The following is a 19,366-nucleotide window of genomic DNA, read 5'->3' as shown; positions in this document are numbered from 1 at the left end:
CTTAGAAGAAATGGACAATCTTCTAGAAACATAAATTTTCCAAGACTGAATTAGGAAGAGGCAGACAATATGGATAGACTGATCACTAGCAGTGAAGTTAAATTTGTAATTAGAAAACTGCAAGGAAATGAAAGTCTAGGACCAGATGGCTTCACAGGGAAATTCTATCAAACATATAAAGACCTATTACCTATCCTTCTTAAACTGTTTCAAAAAATTGAAGAGGACAGAATACTCCTAAATTCATTCTGAGGCCACCATTACTCTGATACCAAAACCAGAGAAAGACCACACACACATACACACAAAAATTACATCTTTGATGAATTTAGATGCAAAAATCCTTAACAAAATGTTAGTAAACTGAATCCAACAATACACAAAAAGTTCATATAGCATGATTAAGTAGAATATATTCCAGGGATGCAAGAATTCAATATTCATAAATCAATCAATGCAATACAACACATTAACAAAAGTAAGGATAAAAATTACAACATCTCTTTAGTCACAGAAAAAGCATCTGACAAAATTCAACATCCATGAAAGATGCTCAATATTGCTAATTATTAAAGAAATGCAAATCAAAACAATGCGATATCACCTCACACCTGTCAGAGGGGCTATTATCAAAAAGTCTACAAACATCAAATGTTGGTGAGGATGTGGAAAAAAGGTACACTATTGGTGGAAATGTGAATAAAATACTGGTGAATGTAACCACTATGGAAAACAGTACGGAGGTTCTTCAAAAATTTAAAAATAGAACTACCATATGACCCAGTAATTCCACTCCTGTGTATATATCCAAGAAAAGCCCAAAAACACTAATTCAAAAAGATCATCATACTAAGCGAAATAAGCCAGAAAGAGAAAAATACCATATGATATTATCTATATGTAGAATCTTAAAAAAATTACAAAATGGACTTATTTACAGAGCAGAAACAGACTCACAGACATAGAAAACAAACTTATGGTTACCAGGAGGTATGGGGGGAGTTGAAAGGATAAATTGGGATTTCAAGATTTGCAAATACTAACTACTATATATAAAGTAGGAAAGAGAAAAAAAAAACAAGCTTCTTCTGTATAGCACAGGGAACTATATTCACTATCTTGTAGTAACCTATAATGAAAAAAGAATATGAAAAGGAATATATCTATGCACATGTATGACTGAAACATTATGCTGTGTACCAGAAATTAACACAACATTGTAAACTGATTTTACCTTAATAAAAAAAGAAGAAAAAAGATACATGCACCCAAATGTTCATAGCAGCACTATTTAAAATAGCCATAATATGGAAGCAACCCAAGTGTCTATCAACAGACAAATGGATAAAGTAGATGTGGTATGTATATACAGTGGAATATTACTCTGCCATAAAAAGAATGAAAATCTTTTTGCAACAATGTGGATGGACGTAGAGAATGCTATGCTTAGTGAAGTATGTCAGAGAAAGACAAATACCCCATATTATCACTTATATATGGAATCTAAGAAATAAAATAAACGAATGTATATAGAAAACAGAAGCAGACTCAGAAATACAAAACAACTAGTGGATGCTAGTGGGGAGAGGGATGGGAGAGGGACAAGATAAGGGCATGAGATTAACAGACACAAAGTACCATGTATGAAATAGATAAACAAGGATATATTGTACAGCACATGGAATTATAGCCATTATTTTGTAGCAACTTCAAATGGAATATAATCTATAGAAATACTGAATCACTATGCTGTCACCTGAAACAAGTATAATATTGTAAATCAACTATAGTTCAATTAAAATATTAATTAATTAATTAAATGTGAAGATAAATATGCCTAATACTGGTCTTCATAAATCAAAAGAACCACTTTGACAAATACCCTTTCCATAAACTGCCCAGTAAAGTCACAACCAATTTTGACTTCTGTATTTTTAGTGAATTAAGTTAATAATTCAATGTTTTGTAGTCAGAGAAACTGGTAATTGAGTAAACGTACAAAAATCATTTCAAAGATTATCCACATCACAGTGGCATGGGTTTTATCAGGTCTGGTCCTCAGCCAAAATTTTAATTAGCAAGATTTGCTCTCATTATCTCTCCCTATCAACTTTGCAACTTGTATTTACTTTAAGTCTTACCCTTTTCTCAAAACAGTCTGTCCCCAAGTCAGTGACACATTCTTGGTACTTTCCATGTCTCCCTTCACCTCTAAAAATATCCCATATCCTTCACTAACACAGGTTTAAATATTGTGATTATTTGAGCTATGATGCAAAATGCCTGATAGTGATTGAAAGTGTTATCCTTCCCAGTTGCTATTTTTAGTTTTAGCAATGTCTTTCAGAGTTTTGTACCTGGGGTGACCAACTGTTTCAGTTTGCCAGGACTTTCCTCGTTTTAGCAATGAAAATGCCAAGTCTCAGGAAACCTCTCAGTCCCATGCTTGTTTACCCTAAGCACCCTAAAAGGACTGTAAAAAATGACAACTGGAGAAGACTTTTCGGCCTTCTCTCCCAAATTTCAGTTCCCAGTTGGATATTTTTCTGCTCTTCTCTCAAATCTCTGTTTAGGATGATCTATTTGACCCCCTCAGGAGTTCAGCATATCCTCTTTCCTCCCCACCCACCAGTCTCAAGACAAATTTCCCAGATTTGCTCAGTGTGCTTTCTGGGTGATCGAAGCCTTCCATTATTTTAGCTTGCTCAATAAAAGATATTTGCCTTCCCAGGCACCTCAGGATTCACCAAAAAACAAACAAAGAAACAAACCAAACAAAAAAGCAGTCCAGATTCATGGCATGATCCCCACCCACAACACTCTGTTCTTAAACTATCTTCACATTCCCCACCTATAGAAAGAGCATTCTTTATCTGCAGCACTCAGATCCTATAGTAACAAAGAAAACCCAAGGGAAATCATCTATGAGTATGTTTATCTATACCAATATTTTCCATTAGTTCTAATAAGCAGAATTTGACAGTATATCTTGCCTGAAGTAAAAGAACAATATAGTGAAAAGGTTCCAGCTGTCTAGGTCTGCCATCTCACTATAATTCTGCTCATTCTGTGACTCTGAATATCCATCATTTCTTAGGCATCTACGATTTGCCTGCGATAGAGAAGCGAGAAAGCAAAAACTTTAAAAGATTCATTGCAGTATTGTTTAAAATGCACTCAAACAAAATAGTTGATTTCAGTAAATTTTTTAAAAAAATGACCAAATAATTTTTATGGGCTGGATTGTGTCCCCCAAAATTCATATGCTGAAGTCCTAACATTCACTGCTTAAGAATGTAGTTAGATTTGGTGATAGGGTCTTTCAAAAGGTAATTACGTCAAAATGAAGTCACTTGTGTTGGCCCTAATCCAATATGACTAGTGTCTGTAAATGAAGAGATTAGGACACAGATGCATGCACTGAGGTAAAACCATGAGAAGACAGAGGGGGAAGATAACCATCCACAAGTTGGGAGACAGGTCTAGAACAGACCCTTTCCTCACGGCCCTCAGAAAATAGCCAGCCCTGCCAGAATTTTGGTCTTGGACTTCTAGTCTCCAGAATTGGGAGAAAATAAATTTTTGTTGTTTAAGCCACCCAGTCTGGTATTTTGTTATGGTGGCCCTAGCAAACTAATAAAATTTTCTAGTACATAAACACAGAATATACTAAGTGGTCAAAATGAGCTCTCATTAAAGATAGATTCAGAACCTTGCTCAAGGCAAGAACCCAGGCATGTGGATTAATTACTTGCATGGGTTTGCAGCTCTCACATCAGAACTTGGACTCTTATCCCTAGGCACATAGTAATCTTCCCAGCAAGCAAAATGGAAATAAACAGAAAGATTCTCTAAGTGTAAAAGGAGGACTTGAGATTTTTTTTCTTCCAACCTATCAGTGCAACCTCTTGAAAATAGCTTTAGGAATATAACATCAAGTGCTCTCTCCTTATCTTTTCAGGAATAACCTTGATTACTAATCTCTGATTTCACCACAACCCACAGCATTCCACTTCACCCTGAAAAAACACAACAATGTGATATTCCCTCCCGAAGAGCATTTCCCCATGTAGACTAAATCATGAATATAATCGAACCCATATTAAACAGGAACTATGTATTAAGAAAGAAAAATGTTTACAGGTTCTTAAAAATGGACAGGATAAATTGTATAATATATGAATTACATCTTCATAAAGCAGTTTTATATATAAAACAAGTAAGGAAACACACCACCTTTGTTAGTGCATTCTTTTTATATCATTTTGTCCTATTTTTCACTGATGTCTTAGAGTCATCTAATTTACTTTGTTCACATTCCTGTTCCATTTTCCCCTTGGGAAGCATTTAGACATTATTACTCATTCAAAAGTGGAGATAAAGGTCTCCAGTGAAAAGCTAGACGACTGAGAAAGATAGAAATACCCCTGACCTTGGATTTGCTTTCAAAATTTGATTCAGAGAGTGTTCAAAGAATTTTGCCATTCTCTTTTTCATGGGCAGGTGATGCCTGCCACTTGGTCTTAACTACAATTTTCTCACTCAGTCATTCTGGGGACTCCTCCCCTCTCCCTCTCTCCCAGTCAACTTCTTCCTTGCAGCAAGTGAGGTGCATTGACTAGGCTGTGGGTTCTGCTTGAGAGTGAGAAGTTAGGAGTACTAGGAGATCTGCCCCTGGACCTCCTAGGTCAAGTGAACCCATAGTTTTGATGGTGTTTTAGATGGTTCTGTCATGTCATCAGCAATTTATAAAGTTGTACAGTTGTATGTGGAAGGCAGTTTGTTGGAGAGGTTTCATTTACTTACTGTTTGATTTAGTGCAGAAGTTTATAGAAGCAGGCCCATTGCCCAGTTTCCTGAGAAGAACTCAGATGACTAGCTTGAGGAAATTCCACTTGAGGAAAAAAGGTTTCCCCAAACAGGAAATAGTGCTGAAGTTATCTCACATCACATTTTTAGTGGAAAACTGCTGTTGAACTTCCCAACATCTACCTCCTCCCAATTCTAGGAACAGATCTCAGTTTCACCTGGTGACCAATGACTCCCCAACACACCCAGTAGTCTAAATAGGGTATCAAGGAAGGACCACGTGACCCAGGTCTGACCAGTCAAAGGACGGCTGGTTACAACCCTTAGTGATTGGCTGATGGATGAGCACAAAACCTAAATTGGTCCAATCAGAGGAACTCTTCTGGGGTTATCGGGAAATGCTCTATTGCACTAAGTATCAATCAGGGTTTGTTCAGAAAAGTAGAACCATCAGCAATGACATACAATAAGGATTTATTGCACTAATTTGACCTGATATGTTTGTAAGAGCTGATCAAATTCTTGGTCTGGCACTTTCTTCTGTCTCTGGTGCTGAGCCTAGCTATAGGTCAGGCTGAGGGAAAAAGATGAACATCTGACTGAGGAAGAGCAGGGACAACTAGAATCTCTGTTTGTCAGTTACTAGCACCATTGTTGGTATCTCCTTGATTCCAAAGCTGCAACCTTGCTGCTGTGGATAACCTGCAGGTCAAGTGATGTTCCTGCTGCAGACTCACACTCACACTTGGCAGGGATTTGGAGGAGAAGGAAGGGAACCCAGGGAAACTGGAGCTGCAGGCCAGGCAGCTGCCCCTCCCCCCCACCACCACCAAGCTGAGTTGGGGGCTGAGGTGGGGCCTAATCTATATCTGTCTTTCAAGAGTCACAATGGCTACTGCTCCACAGTGACCTTCCAAATCTCCTGTAGCTGACCCTAACCAGAAATATTCAGTGATGAGAACTCTGGAAACAAAGTTTAGTTTTGACAAGTTGACACACTCAAAGCCTCCACAGCTTGAAACTGAAACACTAGGAAATGTGAGTCTAGAGCTGCTGCAGCCCTCTTGCCCCACAAAGGGAGAGCACAGAGCTGTTGGGCTGCTTTATGGAGCCCAAGGATGAAACCAATATAACCAAAGTCAGAAGGGTGAAAAACAAACAAGCAATTTGATCATGCCTTCAAGCTCTGAATTCCGGAATGCCTAAAACTACCCCTGGAGTTTTCAGTTGTGAGAGACAATAAATTCTTTGTACTTAAGCCAGTTTGAAATAGGTTTTCTGACACCAGCTCCCAAAAGACTGCTAAATGACAATCTTAACATACGGCCGCTGTGTTTGCTCTAGCTGAAGTTTCTTAATAGTTTTAAAGAGGAGTCTCAGGTAGCATTAAATCCATCCTGGAGAAAACCAAGCAAAAGTTAATTTGCATCTTATTATTGATCAGATAAGGAGAAAGAATGAAAGATATTTTATATTTTTAAAAAGACCAGCACAAAGATAAAGTTTCCACTGTCCCTGAATAGTCTTCTTTCTTTCATTAGACCATAATCAAACTTCTTCCAATCTTCCTTTCATATTTTCTTTGCTTTCCACCATGATGTAAGGGGACTGGATGAGCATTGAGTATATATTTTCTTGAATAAAAAAGTGTATTTTTGCCCCATAAAATGGATTTTTCTACTACATTAAGGAGTGTAGTAGCTAATTTTATTATGTCATTTAACCTAGTAAGTGTAAGGTCAACATTATACCAAATTAGGCAATCCTAAATTCTGCTTAAAAGGCTGAGCTTGGTAGAACCAGTTTAAGTAAAACCAGTAATTTCATCATGACCAAGTTTAATTTTCAACTACTAATCATATTTATGTAATTTGTCAAGTGTCTCAATACATTCCAAGGGTTTAAGTGTCAACTTATATTAGGAACATTTAAAATCTGCTGCCAGGCACAAAAGGACAGTCTCAAATGTCTCTAAGAACAGAAAAAAGGAAGTCATACATCCTCCTAGTCACTCACAGAAGAACAATTAAAAAGGAGATTATGGCACAGTATGAGATATGATACATCAATGTTAAAACGAGCTTGTTCAGCTCATCAGCTCTTGTCAAAGTCACCATTCCTTTAAATGAGTAACTCCACATTGGGAAGAGATCATCTGGCTACCTTATTTATCACCTATGATCACCTGTGATCACCTTGTAATTCTACAAAGAAAGTGAGACATGTGGATAGTGTATTGATCACATTAGATAGAATTTTTTTTTTCAATGGGGAAAAATTAATTCAACAAGACGTTGAACAAGTAATGAACCAGTAAAAAGCAGCTTTCTCCAAAGATATTTTATAGAAACAAGTGCATCATTGCATATATTTTGCAAAATCATCTTAACACATTGAATAAATGTCTCAAATTATTACCTATTTTTATTCAAATATGTTTACATTTTAGATGAGATGCAGAGATCTTAATTAGTTTTACAATCAAAATAATTATTTTTCAGGCTTTTATGAATTCATTATGAAACAAAGTTCACTTTATATATAAATGGAGATATTATATTGTCTGATTTAGGGTTTTGTTTTTTTTTTTAACAATTTAAAAGTGATTTCCCTGATGACATGACATAAAATTTTGTCTATTTAGAAGTTAAGTTTTTCTGGTTTAATAGAAATCCCTTTATCCCTATAGAGATGAAGGAAGTGAAATGCAGAATCACTGAACCAGCAGCATCTACATCACCTGGGAACTTATCAGAAACGCGAATTCTCAGGCACCACCCTAGACCTGCCAAATCAGAATTCTGGGGTGGGGCCCGTAAGTCTCTGTTCTGACAGACCCTCTAGCTGATTCTACTGCTGCTACAGTTACAGAATCTCTGCAGTAGAGGCTGCTTGGTCTGCAGCCTCTGTAGTGAGACTAGAGCAGGTGTGAAAGAGTGTTTCGGTAGCTCCCAGAAAAGCCACTGCTGACCTTGTGACTCAGTCCTCACACCCATGCTCTAGTTTGTTTTGAATAGTTGATGGTTTTTAGCTATTCAAAATAGTACATGTTCTGAACTAGTTTCATTAGGTTATGTAAGTAATAAATGAGATAATATCTGTAAAGTGCTTAGTGTGCTTACGTGTGCGTGCTATGTGTGCTATGCCTCACACACAGGGAACATTATTTTAATGTAGATGATGTAGATCCTTTAAAGTAGTAGTCCAAACTTTTAGTCTTAGTTCACATTCTCTTTCCTCATAGCAAAACTAATATGCAAAAAACATAAAATATCCTACTCATTATACATTCGTAGACATTTAAGCCTAAGAGAAATTTAGAGGTTACCCAGTTCAAGCCCTTCATTTTACGGACAAGAAAACTGAAGCCCAGGGAGGCTGAGTGACAGATCAAAAGTCTCTTAGGAAGTAACAGGCAAAGCTTAGATGCCACGGCTCTCAATTCCAGGACTGGTATGTTGCAGAAGATGCCATTCATGCTGTAGTCACTAGTACAATAGCAGTGTTTACGCTGGAATTTTCTCCTTTGGCATTACTAATTACTACCTGGGGCTGATCTCTCCATTCCCATCTCTTATGTATAAACTGACACTATTATTCAGAACAGCAAAGCTACATGAGACTAGATCCATATAAACAGAAAATCAATGCAAAATATATATGCAAAAGCCAAAAATCTCTACAAGTTTTAGTGAAATCTTGATGGCTGAATATTAGATACACATCAGATTCTATATATGTACAAATTCAAGTTTCCTGTTTATACATAGTCACTTTTTATTTTGTGTTGTGGGCTAGTAAGTACGCATGCAAGAAACTAACTTGAAACAATTATTATTCTGAGGAATGTCTTTGGGTTAACCCCATCTAGCATAACAGGAACATGTGATCTTTGGAAATTGACTTACTAAGTCATACAGCAGCGCACAACAGAAACCTTACTCAGAAGATGGAGGAAGAAGAATGTTTATATATAAAAAGAAAAAAAAATCTATTTCAGTTACAGAAGCCTTGAAAAATAATTTTTATTATTCTCCCTTTCCTGTATATTGTCTCAAGTATTCCTTACAAATTAAAAATTTACAGAAAATATAATTTACTGTAGCACAGTATGAAAATTAAAGTTTGAAACTTCCAATTATGTACAGCATTGTATGATTTTGAATTTTTTTATTGTATTTTCATATCATATACTCAAAGCTGTTTAGTAGCAGCAAAAATTCTTAGACCAACACTATCCATTATTGCAGTGCACTCTGCTCCTTTCAGAAACCAAGTCATCCCTAAGTTCAAAACTTCTTTTGGTACTTTCTACATTACAGGACATGAAAGTGCACTGCATTCATGATTGGTATGAACAATTAATGACTCACTATTGCTTGCATGGCCTTAATTGGCCTTCATATTAAGGATTTAACAGGAGGAAGTAGAGGATCTGTGGCTTACATAGAAAATTGTTACAATGCAAGCTGAGCACTGAACAAAAATCTCATCCCAATACATCTTTAGGGGAAAAGCCTGAGGAACTGAAAGAACTGTCTATGCTTTTTCCAGTTTCGAAATGTTTAAAGACGTTTGAGATTAATGGCTTTTGATGCTTTTAATGATGTCAAGGATGGGATTTAAGTGCCTTATTAATTCCCTTGATTTGCTGCCAAATGTAAAGCCAATTCGTGACTACTGAGTTTAATCTTTTCTGATTATGAAACCCATTATAGGAAGAAAAACATAAAATTCAGAAAAGTAAAAATGATTTATAAAAATATTAGAATATATTTGTAAGAACAGAATGTTTGGACATGGGTTTAAAGTTCCTCTGAAAGCACTTGTTACAAGATTATAAAATATCTTTGTGTGAATTAATATTGAAATCATTGCTTCATCCTTAAATTATAGAGATCATCCTGTTCATTTTTTGAACTCTTCTTAAACTTCCCAACCACAATCACAACACATGATGTGATAAACCCGAGTGATTTATTTAATCTTACTACTCTAATCAGCTAACAAAATCTCTGTAGTCTCAGATCTTAGAGCCTGGAAAAACCCAGTTATTAATTCCTTATTATCCCTTCCCGAAATTCTCTGGTTTGCTGACATGCTAATAAGATTCCAAGAATGTTCTAAAGGAAGCAAAATCATCACTAAAAACGACTGTATTCTGAACTTACAAATCGTTTTTTTTCTTCTCCCTGAATTTATTTTCAACTAAAATAAATTCTGTCCTTGAATGTGTGTACATAACTCCTTGGGCCAGCTATGTTCTCGTATCATCAAATATAAATATTAAAAGCCTTAAAAATCTCAAACCCTAATTCAAATTACCTTTGCCAGCATACCAAATACCCCAGAGTAGGTGTATTAAAAGCTCTAAAAAGATTCTGCTTTTACTTTTTAGCCAAATGGACATGTTTTATTCAGGATGCCTAAATAAAATCCTTATTCAGCTCATCCACATTACCTTTGAGGGCGTGTCTTTCCTTCCTTCACTCCTTCATCCTTTCAGGCCCTTCTCCCTGGCTCCCCACAGCTCCTGGGCTCCACTCCTGCCTGAGGGCTTCAGTGCATTGAGGAACTGTCTCTTCCATCCTCCCAGACCAGAAACAATATCTGATCCTCTTCTAGGCTCATCATTTCTTTCCCAGGGAAAACTTACCTGATCCCCCAATCCATATGACGTCCCCTCCCTCCCCCCTATATCTCTATCTCTTGGCATCCCAGCCTTTCCATGCAGCTGGTGTTGCAGATGCCACTTTAGATTAAACTGTATAATTTTTTTATTGTTATCTCTATCACTTCAGCAGTACTGAAGTCAAGGATCATGTTGTTTTCTTCCCATTATTAACCTCAAGCATCTAGGTGTCTGCCACAGAGTAGGTACACACACTACCTGTCAATTGAACGACAATAAATGAATGACTGTCTGAAACACATAAACACTGGAGGCGCCAGAGGACTGAACATATGAGTCAGCACAGACCATCTCTTTATGAACTCTCTAGCAGTAGCCTTTATACCGACCTAGATTCCTATATAATCTTTGTTTCCTGAGAGCTTTATAAAACTCCCTGGTGCACACACACAAACACAGACACGTGTCTTTACATGAGCACATGAACATGCACACACCAACATCAGTTGGGTGGTTAAGACTGCTGTACTTAACAGTAATGAAGCAGGTTTTCTAAAAAATAACTTTTGTTATTAAAAATCTTGGCAAACTAAAAAACTATGATCCTGAAGAAAACGTCTAAGTTAGACAGGATTAACTGGGTCCCAAGATGCTGGAGGAAGGTGGTGAAAACTCCAGTCTATGGATGCAGACAACAGATTTCTGATAAGTCATGTTTCTTTCTGGCAGTCTTTCAAAGGCAGTTAAGCTTTAATTAAAATGAAATAGCTGCCATTTTCCTATAACTTTTAATACACATTTAAATTTTTTTTTACTATATTCCTATGTACTATGTTTTTTTAAAAAAATAAAACCAGGTTTTGCACACAGAAAACCTCTTTCACGCTGTCTGCATAGGCCTGAGCATCCTCTCTAGTCCTTAGTTTCTTCACATGAAAAATGGGAATAATGCTAGCACATACCACTGAGAAATAAAAAGGATCAGGTATAGAAAGCCTTCAGGCCTGTGCCTGGCCACAGAGTATGTGTTTGCTTCGCCTCTCTCCCTACTTGTCTCCTGGTAAAATTCCAGTGTTAATATTGAGAAACTCTAGTTTATCTGGGTATCTGTGTGATGTTAGCAGTCATTTGCTTTAACTAAAAGAAATTTAAAGCAGTTTGAAAGGGAGGGAAGGTTTTTCTTTCCTTTCTCAATAACAAAGCAGCTTAATGTTTGCATTTGAAACATACACAAAAATACATATTAGATTATAAAACCCATCCTTGGACTTTGTTAGGCTGTGCTTTCACCAGAAAAGCACACTTTACCAAGCAAAAAATTAGTAATACTTCTATGAGATTCTTTCTCTTTCATACACACACACACACCCCCCATTCTCCCCCTACTTCCTCCTCCAAAAAACATACCCTTCACTTCTATACTTCCTCAGAAGTCGAGAATGCAGTTGCTCTCAAAACCTCTAAAGAATTTACTAGGATTAAAGCTCCAGTTAGGTCTCGCCATTGTTTGGTCACAGGGTTTTTCATTCTGTCCAAAGCTGATTGAAGGTCTTGTAACACATCTCTGTAGCTATTTCCATAGTGAGCACTCCAAGTATAGAGAAAATCATAAGCAGGTTTCCACATCATCTAGAAAGAAAAAAAATTAGACTGGAGTGGTGTGGAAATAAAACAAAGAGGAAAAGAGATGTTTTTAAAAAAGGTTTAAAAGCTTCTTAAGACTTAAAAAGAAAACAGAATATCAATTACACATGCACTTATTTAATATCACAAAAAACATGTTTTATTAACTACCACTTCTCTCTTATATACCTGTGTTTCTAAATCTCAAGATTTTAAAACTAATAACCACAAGTAGGGCCTTTTTTTTCCCTTGATAAATCATCTAAACATTGCTCATTGTCTTCATATGAATACATAAAATTCCTCGGGCAATTTTATGATTGTGACAGATGTTATTGAGATAAACTTTTCACTCTCTGAGAGACCTTTAAAGTTAAAGTAATACTCTTTCATTGTTATATGCATCTGAGGTGATCTTTATGACACTACATATCACAAGAGAGAGCTATACAGTATATCTAATGCTCTAAGTCATTTTATTTGAGCAAGTCTATAAACAAGGAAAAATGCAGCTTTATGATCAAGTCAAAAGGAAAGCAAAAATATAGTTCTCTAATTAAAAAATAATTTAATAATAGATTTTATGACCAAAAAGAAAGATCAATATGCAGTATTTCATTATGTTTTCCCTAAGCAGCTACCCATACCAATGACCTCATTGTTTCCATAGAAATACTGTATGTCAAAGAGGAACTTTACATACAAGCGTGTATGTAATGGTAACCAAGGTAACCAGGCTCAGAGAGAATAGAGACAAAGGCCGACCAAATAAGACAAATTGTAGAAACACACACACACACTGACATGCACCCAAGTTAAAATGAAATTTTCTCTAGGAAAACAACAAAATGAAGCCTGTACTTGTAAATGGAATATCTGGAATATAAACTTTGTTACTTGCTACTTATTTGGTTTCACTAATTCATTTGTGATTTTTATCATTTCCAAAGTGCAGGAACACAGACTGTGAGCTACATATTATGCAGAGTTGCTTTCTTAAAATAGAGCCTGCACTAATACTAATATCACATGAAGTAGGGCCTTGAGATGTAATTTTCACCCTCTGCTGATAGCCCCATATATTTTACAACTGAAGTTAATGAAAGGCCTAAATAAGGAGTTTCATTATGTTTCAATTCAATCTACGTAAGAGGCTAGGCAACAGGCTCAAAGGATAATTTGATATTTTATCCAAATTGGCATTCCTGAGCAGCCATGACCACCCATATTTTTACCTCTCTTGACCAAGCTCGATTCTTCAAGGTATTAAATGGAGATAATGATCAAAGTTAAACCTATAGAGGTGGTCATGATGCAGCAACAGAAATCATCCCAGATTTCTGTATATAAACTTTATCCTCACCAAACTGATTTATAAAGAACAGTATCTTCCGTCACTAATAAACTGTGAATGAGGTGTTCACTCATCTATTTTTCTGAATACTCACATTTAAACCAAACCTCCCAAAGTGCCGGTCCCACTAACAGCCCGCAATGGAAGATGAGTTGAGGCATATTAATAGAGCCTTTTTGCCAGACTTAATCTTGCCTGTCACTGCTCGGATGCAAAGAAGCATGACACAAGTAGATTATTCTGTAGTGGGCATATCCTAGCCCTGTGTAAAAGCTTTTAGACCTGTATTCTATGTTGCATTCATTTTAAATTCCCTGATGCTCAACTAGCTGGTACATTATTTTCCAACTTGTTGTATATTGATTAAAATAATGATGTTTACAGCGAAAGGCTTCTAAGACTTTATTCTAAGCCCCCTTAGTGAATGAGTCTGATAAAAAGATGTATTTGAGGATATTTTATGATTGTCAGCAACTGAGAGCATTTTAGTACCAAGATAATGGCACAGTATCACAGAAAACAGACGTCTCTTAAGAATCGCAAATCAGTAACTTTCAGGTTGTGCACTATGGTGCAGATTCAAAGCACATACCTTCACTAGCTATCCTGGGTAGAAAAACTCTGCATCATATATCTTGCTGCAGCACAGTAGATTGCTATGAATAGAAAAGGCCTGAGGCATACTCAATCACAAAGCAGCCCCTTGGTGCTGTCAGAAGCAGGAAATACACCAAGGTGATGTGGGAATTAGAAACTACAGATTCAGAAGAAGTCCAGTGCTACAACTACCCACTAACTTAATCAGAGGGCCATGTAATCCCCTCAAGTTTGGCAGTTTGTACCTATGGCAGAACAGAATGGCCAGCTCTTGAAATTCAGAGAAATGTGGAGAGATGGCTGAGTCCTGGACCCTAACAGGACTTCTTAAAGTGTAAAAAGACTTCCCAGGAGTCCTCTAAATTAGTTAGAAATACAAAGAGGAATATTGCCTTAAACTCACTGGAGATCCCTTGGTTTCTAAACCATAAGCTACGTAGAAATAAGTACCATATCTTTGGGCTAAAAACAATAGGGCAATGGTAAACTTCATGATTTGTACTAAAATATGAGCACATTTTGCATTCCATTGTTGTTCCCCTTTGCAGCAAACTAAACCTGAATATTCCTTCAGTGCATAATTTGATCTGCTATATATAAATAACATTTTTGGTAGCTCTCAATGCAGATGACAGAGAAACACCATACAATGAAAATACTTGAAATACACTGCTGTTCATTAATTACTTCACTTATTAAATCAAAATTATTGAGTAGCTACCACTGTCAGGAATCTTTTTACAAAAAGGAATAAAATGATGAACATGGCTCTTGTTTTTATAAGCTTTATAGCATGGATGGAGATGCTATAAACACTGGTTCAATGTATGAATAAACAAGATTTTGCAATTAATAATGATTAAAAAACTCAAAAATTACTTGCATATTCTAATTTGGTGTAAGGAAAAAAATGATAGTTCCATCAACTGAGAAGCAATATGGTGTAACAGAAAGAAAGATGAGTTTTGGTTTCAGTATCCTGGGTTCACATCTAATTCCATTGTCTATCGGATGGGCCAGTGTGAGTAAATTAATCAAATTATCTGAACTTTGAATTCTTTAATCTATAAAATATGGATAATAATCTCCATATGTGTGTCCCAAACACCTTATGAAGTGTTTGGCATTTTGTTTGCATTTAATACTTTTTAATAGAATATGAAGGAAAGTGGGTAATTTTGGGGTGAAAGAAAAATAAGGGGTCTGGTTTTAGCTCTACTGAGTTTGAAGTAAAAGAAGGGCTATCTCTTATCTCCAATAAGAAATTGGAAGAGAGATGATCTCCGGAGAGCAGGCAAGGATTTAGCTTCACTTATGCTAAAATGATGGGGAAAAGCATGAAAGTAGAGGAAAACACCAAGGAAGAAATCTATTCAATGTAATAGTCTACTCAGTCGTTTGTTGTCCTTTGGGGTGTAGATTTATGACATTTGGACTCAAGTCCTTAAATACTTACACTTTTCTTTTTTCAGCATTTCTTACTGTCTAAAGTCATTCTATTTTTCTTGCTCAGCAAGTGAACAAAGACACAAAAGGTAACTTGCATTCATTAATTAACCAAAGACTTTATACAATTATGTCCAAGTATACATACACATTAAGGTCACAAAGGACTCTAAAATTTGTAATAAATTAAAGAGAAAATACAGTCATTTTCTCTGGAAATGTTTGAATGAATAAAATAAGTAGAATAAACAATTTTCTTTCTGGGATGATCTAAGTTAAGTCCTCCAAAAGCTGGAAATGAGTTGTGGACTGCCAAGATCTTTTACAGGTTTATGTTATCTTTTATCTATTCGGTGGTTTAAAAATAGTTCTTCCTTTCTTGCTCAATGTTATGATTTAAGGAAGATACGCAGAAACTCTGCACTAATGCTTTTACAAATCGAAAGGAAAGCATGCTCCTGAGGGTTTGTTTTTGTTGAATTATTCTTAAACACAAAACAAATTCCCTCAGCCTTCTCATCTTTATCACAAATATTTGACACACAGGCATCATTCTTACCCCTTCACTCTTAGATTTTTGATGTTAACTTCATGGTGTTTATGGATTCATCTTTAAATGGGAAGCATGAGGCTGATAAAAGCAGAGAGTTGTTAATTCCTCATCTATGTGTTTTGATCTCTTTTTATGAAGGGCAGCAGCATCAGTAAGCATTTAATCTACTAAAGTTGAATAGTTTCTGAACTCCCAGCATTTGCATAGAAGGAACATGTCTTTGGTTTATCTTCCAGATATTAGAGAACAAATAAAGAGGAAAAGGAGCGATGAAAAAGTAGTAAGTGGGATGCCAAGAGAAATGAAACTGAATAGAGGTAAAAAACAAAGTTTTCCAAATTTAGAGAGCTCATTCCCCAAAGCTGATCAGACTCATTAGATAATGAGCTAGATAATGAAATGCAACATGAACAAAGACAATTCAGATTTGAGCGTAGCATTCTATGTCTTTTTTAAGCTCATAAAATAGGAAGAGTATTAGAATGTAAATGATTTTAACTACCTTTGGATAATTACATTTTGCCACACTAAAGGATTAATAATCCACCTACTTTCCTCATAAAACTATAGGACCAATGTTTTATTTTAAGTACAATTAGCTCAAGAAGTATCAAGGCAAATTGGCCTCATTAATGATTATTATATGTATTCTATGTTCAGTGCATCATTTATGAGATCCAGGTGGGCCTTCCGTCACCTGTAATTGGTAAGCAGATAAATATTGTTGAAGATGAGGTTGCTGTTATCTTCAGAAAAGAGACTAACATATCAGAGGGTCTTTATTGCCTTAGAAGGGAGATGGTGCTTGTTTAAATCTTGACATAAGATTCTCTTGGAAAAGTCTCTTTGAGCATAGCCAGCTCTGTTTGCACTAGGAATAATCACTTGAAACTTCAGGGATTAAGTCTGAGGAAGCCAGAGGAAGATAGAGGACCCATTCCTTGCTACTGCATCAGAACTGTGTAACATCTTAGGAAAAACTGCTGGTCAAGCAATTCTCACAGATTCCCAACTAGGGAAAGAATCCAGGTCACCTGGCTATTAATCTGGGGCAATCTCACTAAAATTTTGCCAAATTTATTTCAGTATTAAGCAGTTTTAATAAATGCTGATTTAAGTCATAACTAGCTGGGCTTTGGTTGCTGAAATTTCTTGTTGTTTGTATTTCTTAATAATAAACCTTGATAAAGAAAAATGTAAATATCTAAATCAAAGATTAGTGTCTCTACATTTTAAAATCTTTACAATATTTAACCTTATATAATTATTATTTCTATTTGATTCTCAGTGTGGTAATGAGACATAATGAAGGAGCACAGGGAAATATATACAAGATCTTGTGGTAGCTCACAGTGAAAAAGAATGTGACAATGAATATATGTATGTTCATATATAACTGAAAAATTGTGCTTTACAATGGAAATTGACACAACATTGTAAACTGACTATAACTCTATTAAAAAAAAAAAGAAATCAAAGAGCATAAGAATACAATGTGTTACCCCATGAATTACAATGTGATGTCTTTCTTTTCTTTATTCCACTTATTAAACAAATAGAGTATCTTTTTGGAATTAAAGATTGTAGCAACAGGCATTATAGTACTGCACAAAATAGACTATGGTAATCTAAATATTACGTCACTGTGAGATATTTCTAGTACAAACAATGAAGATCTGAGAAATCATTCTATACACTTTACCACGGGTAGGTAGGTAAATTTCCATATAATGCTTCTCCCTTTTTAAAGAAATTGTAAATATATTTTTTACTGCAAAAGAACAGCAAACCATAGCTTTAAGTACCAAGGGTAGAACTGAGCCAGGCCAAGATACAGAACCAAACAATGCCATATCCCCATAAGCATAATCCAGGTGTTTCAGTGTGAGTCAGAAAATCAGAAAACCATAAGAGTTCAAGAGCATTCCTTTTACCTTTTGTAAGAGATATTTTCCGAGGAAAATTAAATGCTGCTAAGCCAGTTAAGAAAAAGCTGATCAGCCAAGACTTTGTTCTCTTTTTTTCCATGCATCACCATCCTGCCAGTTTCTCAAAAGAGGCTTAAAATCATTGCTGACATTTCCTTTACTTACATTCTTTCTATAGTTACTCTGCAATATTACTAAAAAATTAATATACTTTATTCCCTTTTCCAGAATTATTCAGTATTGTACATTTGTCAAATTCACCTCTTCCTCTTAGTCAAATAATAGGTAATGTGCATAGAAAGCAATGTCCCAAATATTTCATATATGTTATCTCACTTAATCCTCCAAACATCTGATGAATAAGATGGTATTATTTGCCTCATTTTACAAACAAACAAAGATTCCTAGAAAAGTCAAATATCTTGCCCAAGCTTGGTCTTAGGGCTAAAAGATGATAGAGCTGGGACAGGAATCAAGACCACAAATCTTAACCTCTGCTCTGGTAGTTATTCAAGACAGTCTAAAAATACATATCCAACCATATCTCCCCATAACTATTGAGATGAACTCTCTCCTCAAGCACATATATTCTCCTCAGTGGTCTCTAGAAGTTATTCTTATCCAGAAGCACAGAAATACCCTTCTGGTCCTCTCCAATTATTCAAATGTTACCCATCCTTCAGGACTAGGATGTGCCCTCTAACAGCTCCTGCCATTTTGATCTTTTATTATTTAGTTAACTCTGAAAGGACTTAGCATTAGTAGAGCACAGTGAATAGAACAGTGTGTAAAACAAACCTGGATTTAAATTCTAGTTCAGTCACTTAACAAGCATGTAATTCTGGATAACTTACACCAATGCATTCACTCTCAGTTTGCATATTTATAAAAAGAGGATGGTTATAATGTCTTCCTTACAAAGTTTTTTGAAATGAATGAGATATTGTAAAGAAAATGATCATAATGATTAGCTAACACTCAGTAAACACACAATAGATTACAATAACTATTATCATTCTCACTGCTAGTTATATTCACTTATTTCAGCATCTAATCATATAGTTCTTTAAAATATAGTAATTCAAATATTAAGTTTATCCCAATTCCCAAGCCAAGCAAAACTTGGCTTTAGAGAGAAAAAAATCATATCTTTCATCTGTTTGTGTTTTTTCTAGTTCCTAGGGCTCCAGAGCTGAGAACTGATAGTCCCAGAAAATATGTTAATTGCATGGATGAATTAAACAGCAGCAAGGGTATAGTAACAAGTAGGAAGAATGCCATATAGAATTTTCATTTACCTATAAAAATACTAATAAAATTGGCTGTTTGAGGATTACCTACTTTCCCTTTTTCAATCTAGACTTAGAATAAAGTGCTCTGAACACTATAGCTGCCAGTCAGAAAGTGAGGAGGGACAAAGATTG

The 19,366-nt window shown here is 35.7% G+C and overlaps 1 protein-coding gene across 1 annotated transcript in view; it reads right to left on the bottom strand.

Moving 5' to 3' along the window:
- Nucleotides 1–8,856: 8,856 nt before the first annotated feature.
- MACC1 (MET transcriptional regulator MACC1) overlaps nt 8,857–19,366 on the bottom strand; it is a 55,805-nt gene continuing 45,295 nt past the window's right edge. The window contains exon 5 of the mRNA XM_031455022.2: nt 8,857–12,070. Within this exon, the coding sequence (XP_031310882.1) occupies nt 11,858–12,070 (213 nt within the window). The 3' untranslated portion in view covers nt 8,857–11,857. The remainder of the gene's footprint in view (nt 12,071–19,366) is intronic.

This window comes from Camelus dromedarius, chromosome 7 (genome assembly GCF_036321535.1).
Source record: "Camelus dromedarius isolate mCamDro1 chromosome 7, mCamDro1.pat, whole genome shotgun sequence".
Classification (NCBI taxonomy): Eukaryota; Metazoa; Chordata; class Mammalia; order Artiodactyla; family Camelidae; genus Camelus; species Camelus dromedarius.
This window is presented reverse-complemented; position numbering and strand designations above follow the sequence as displayed.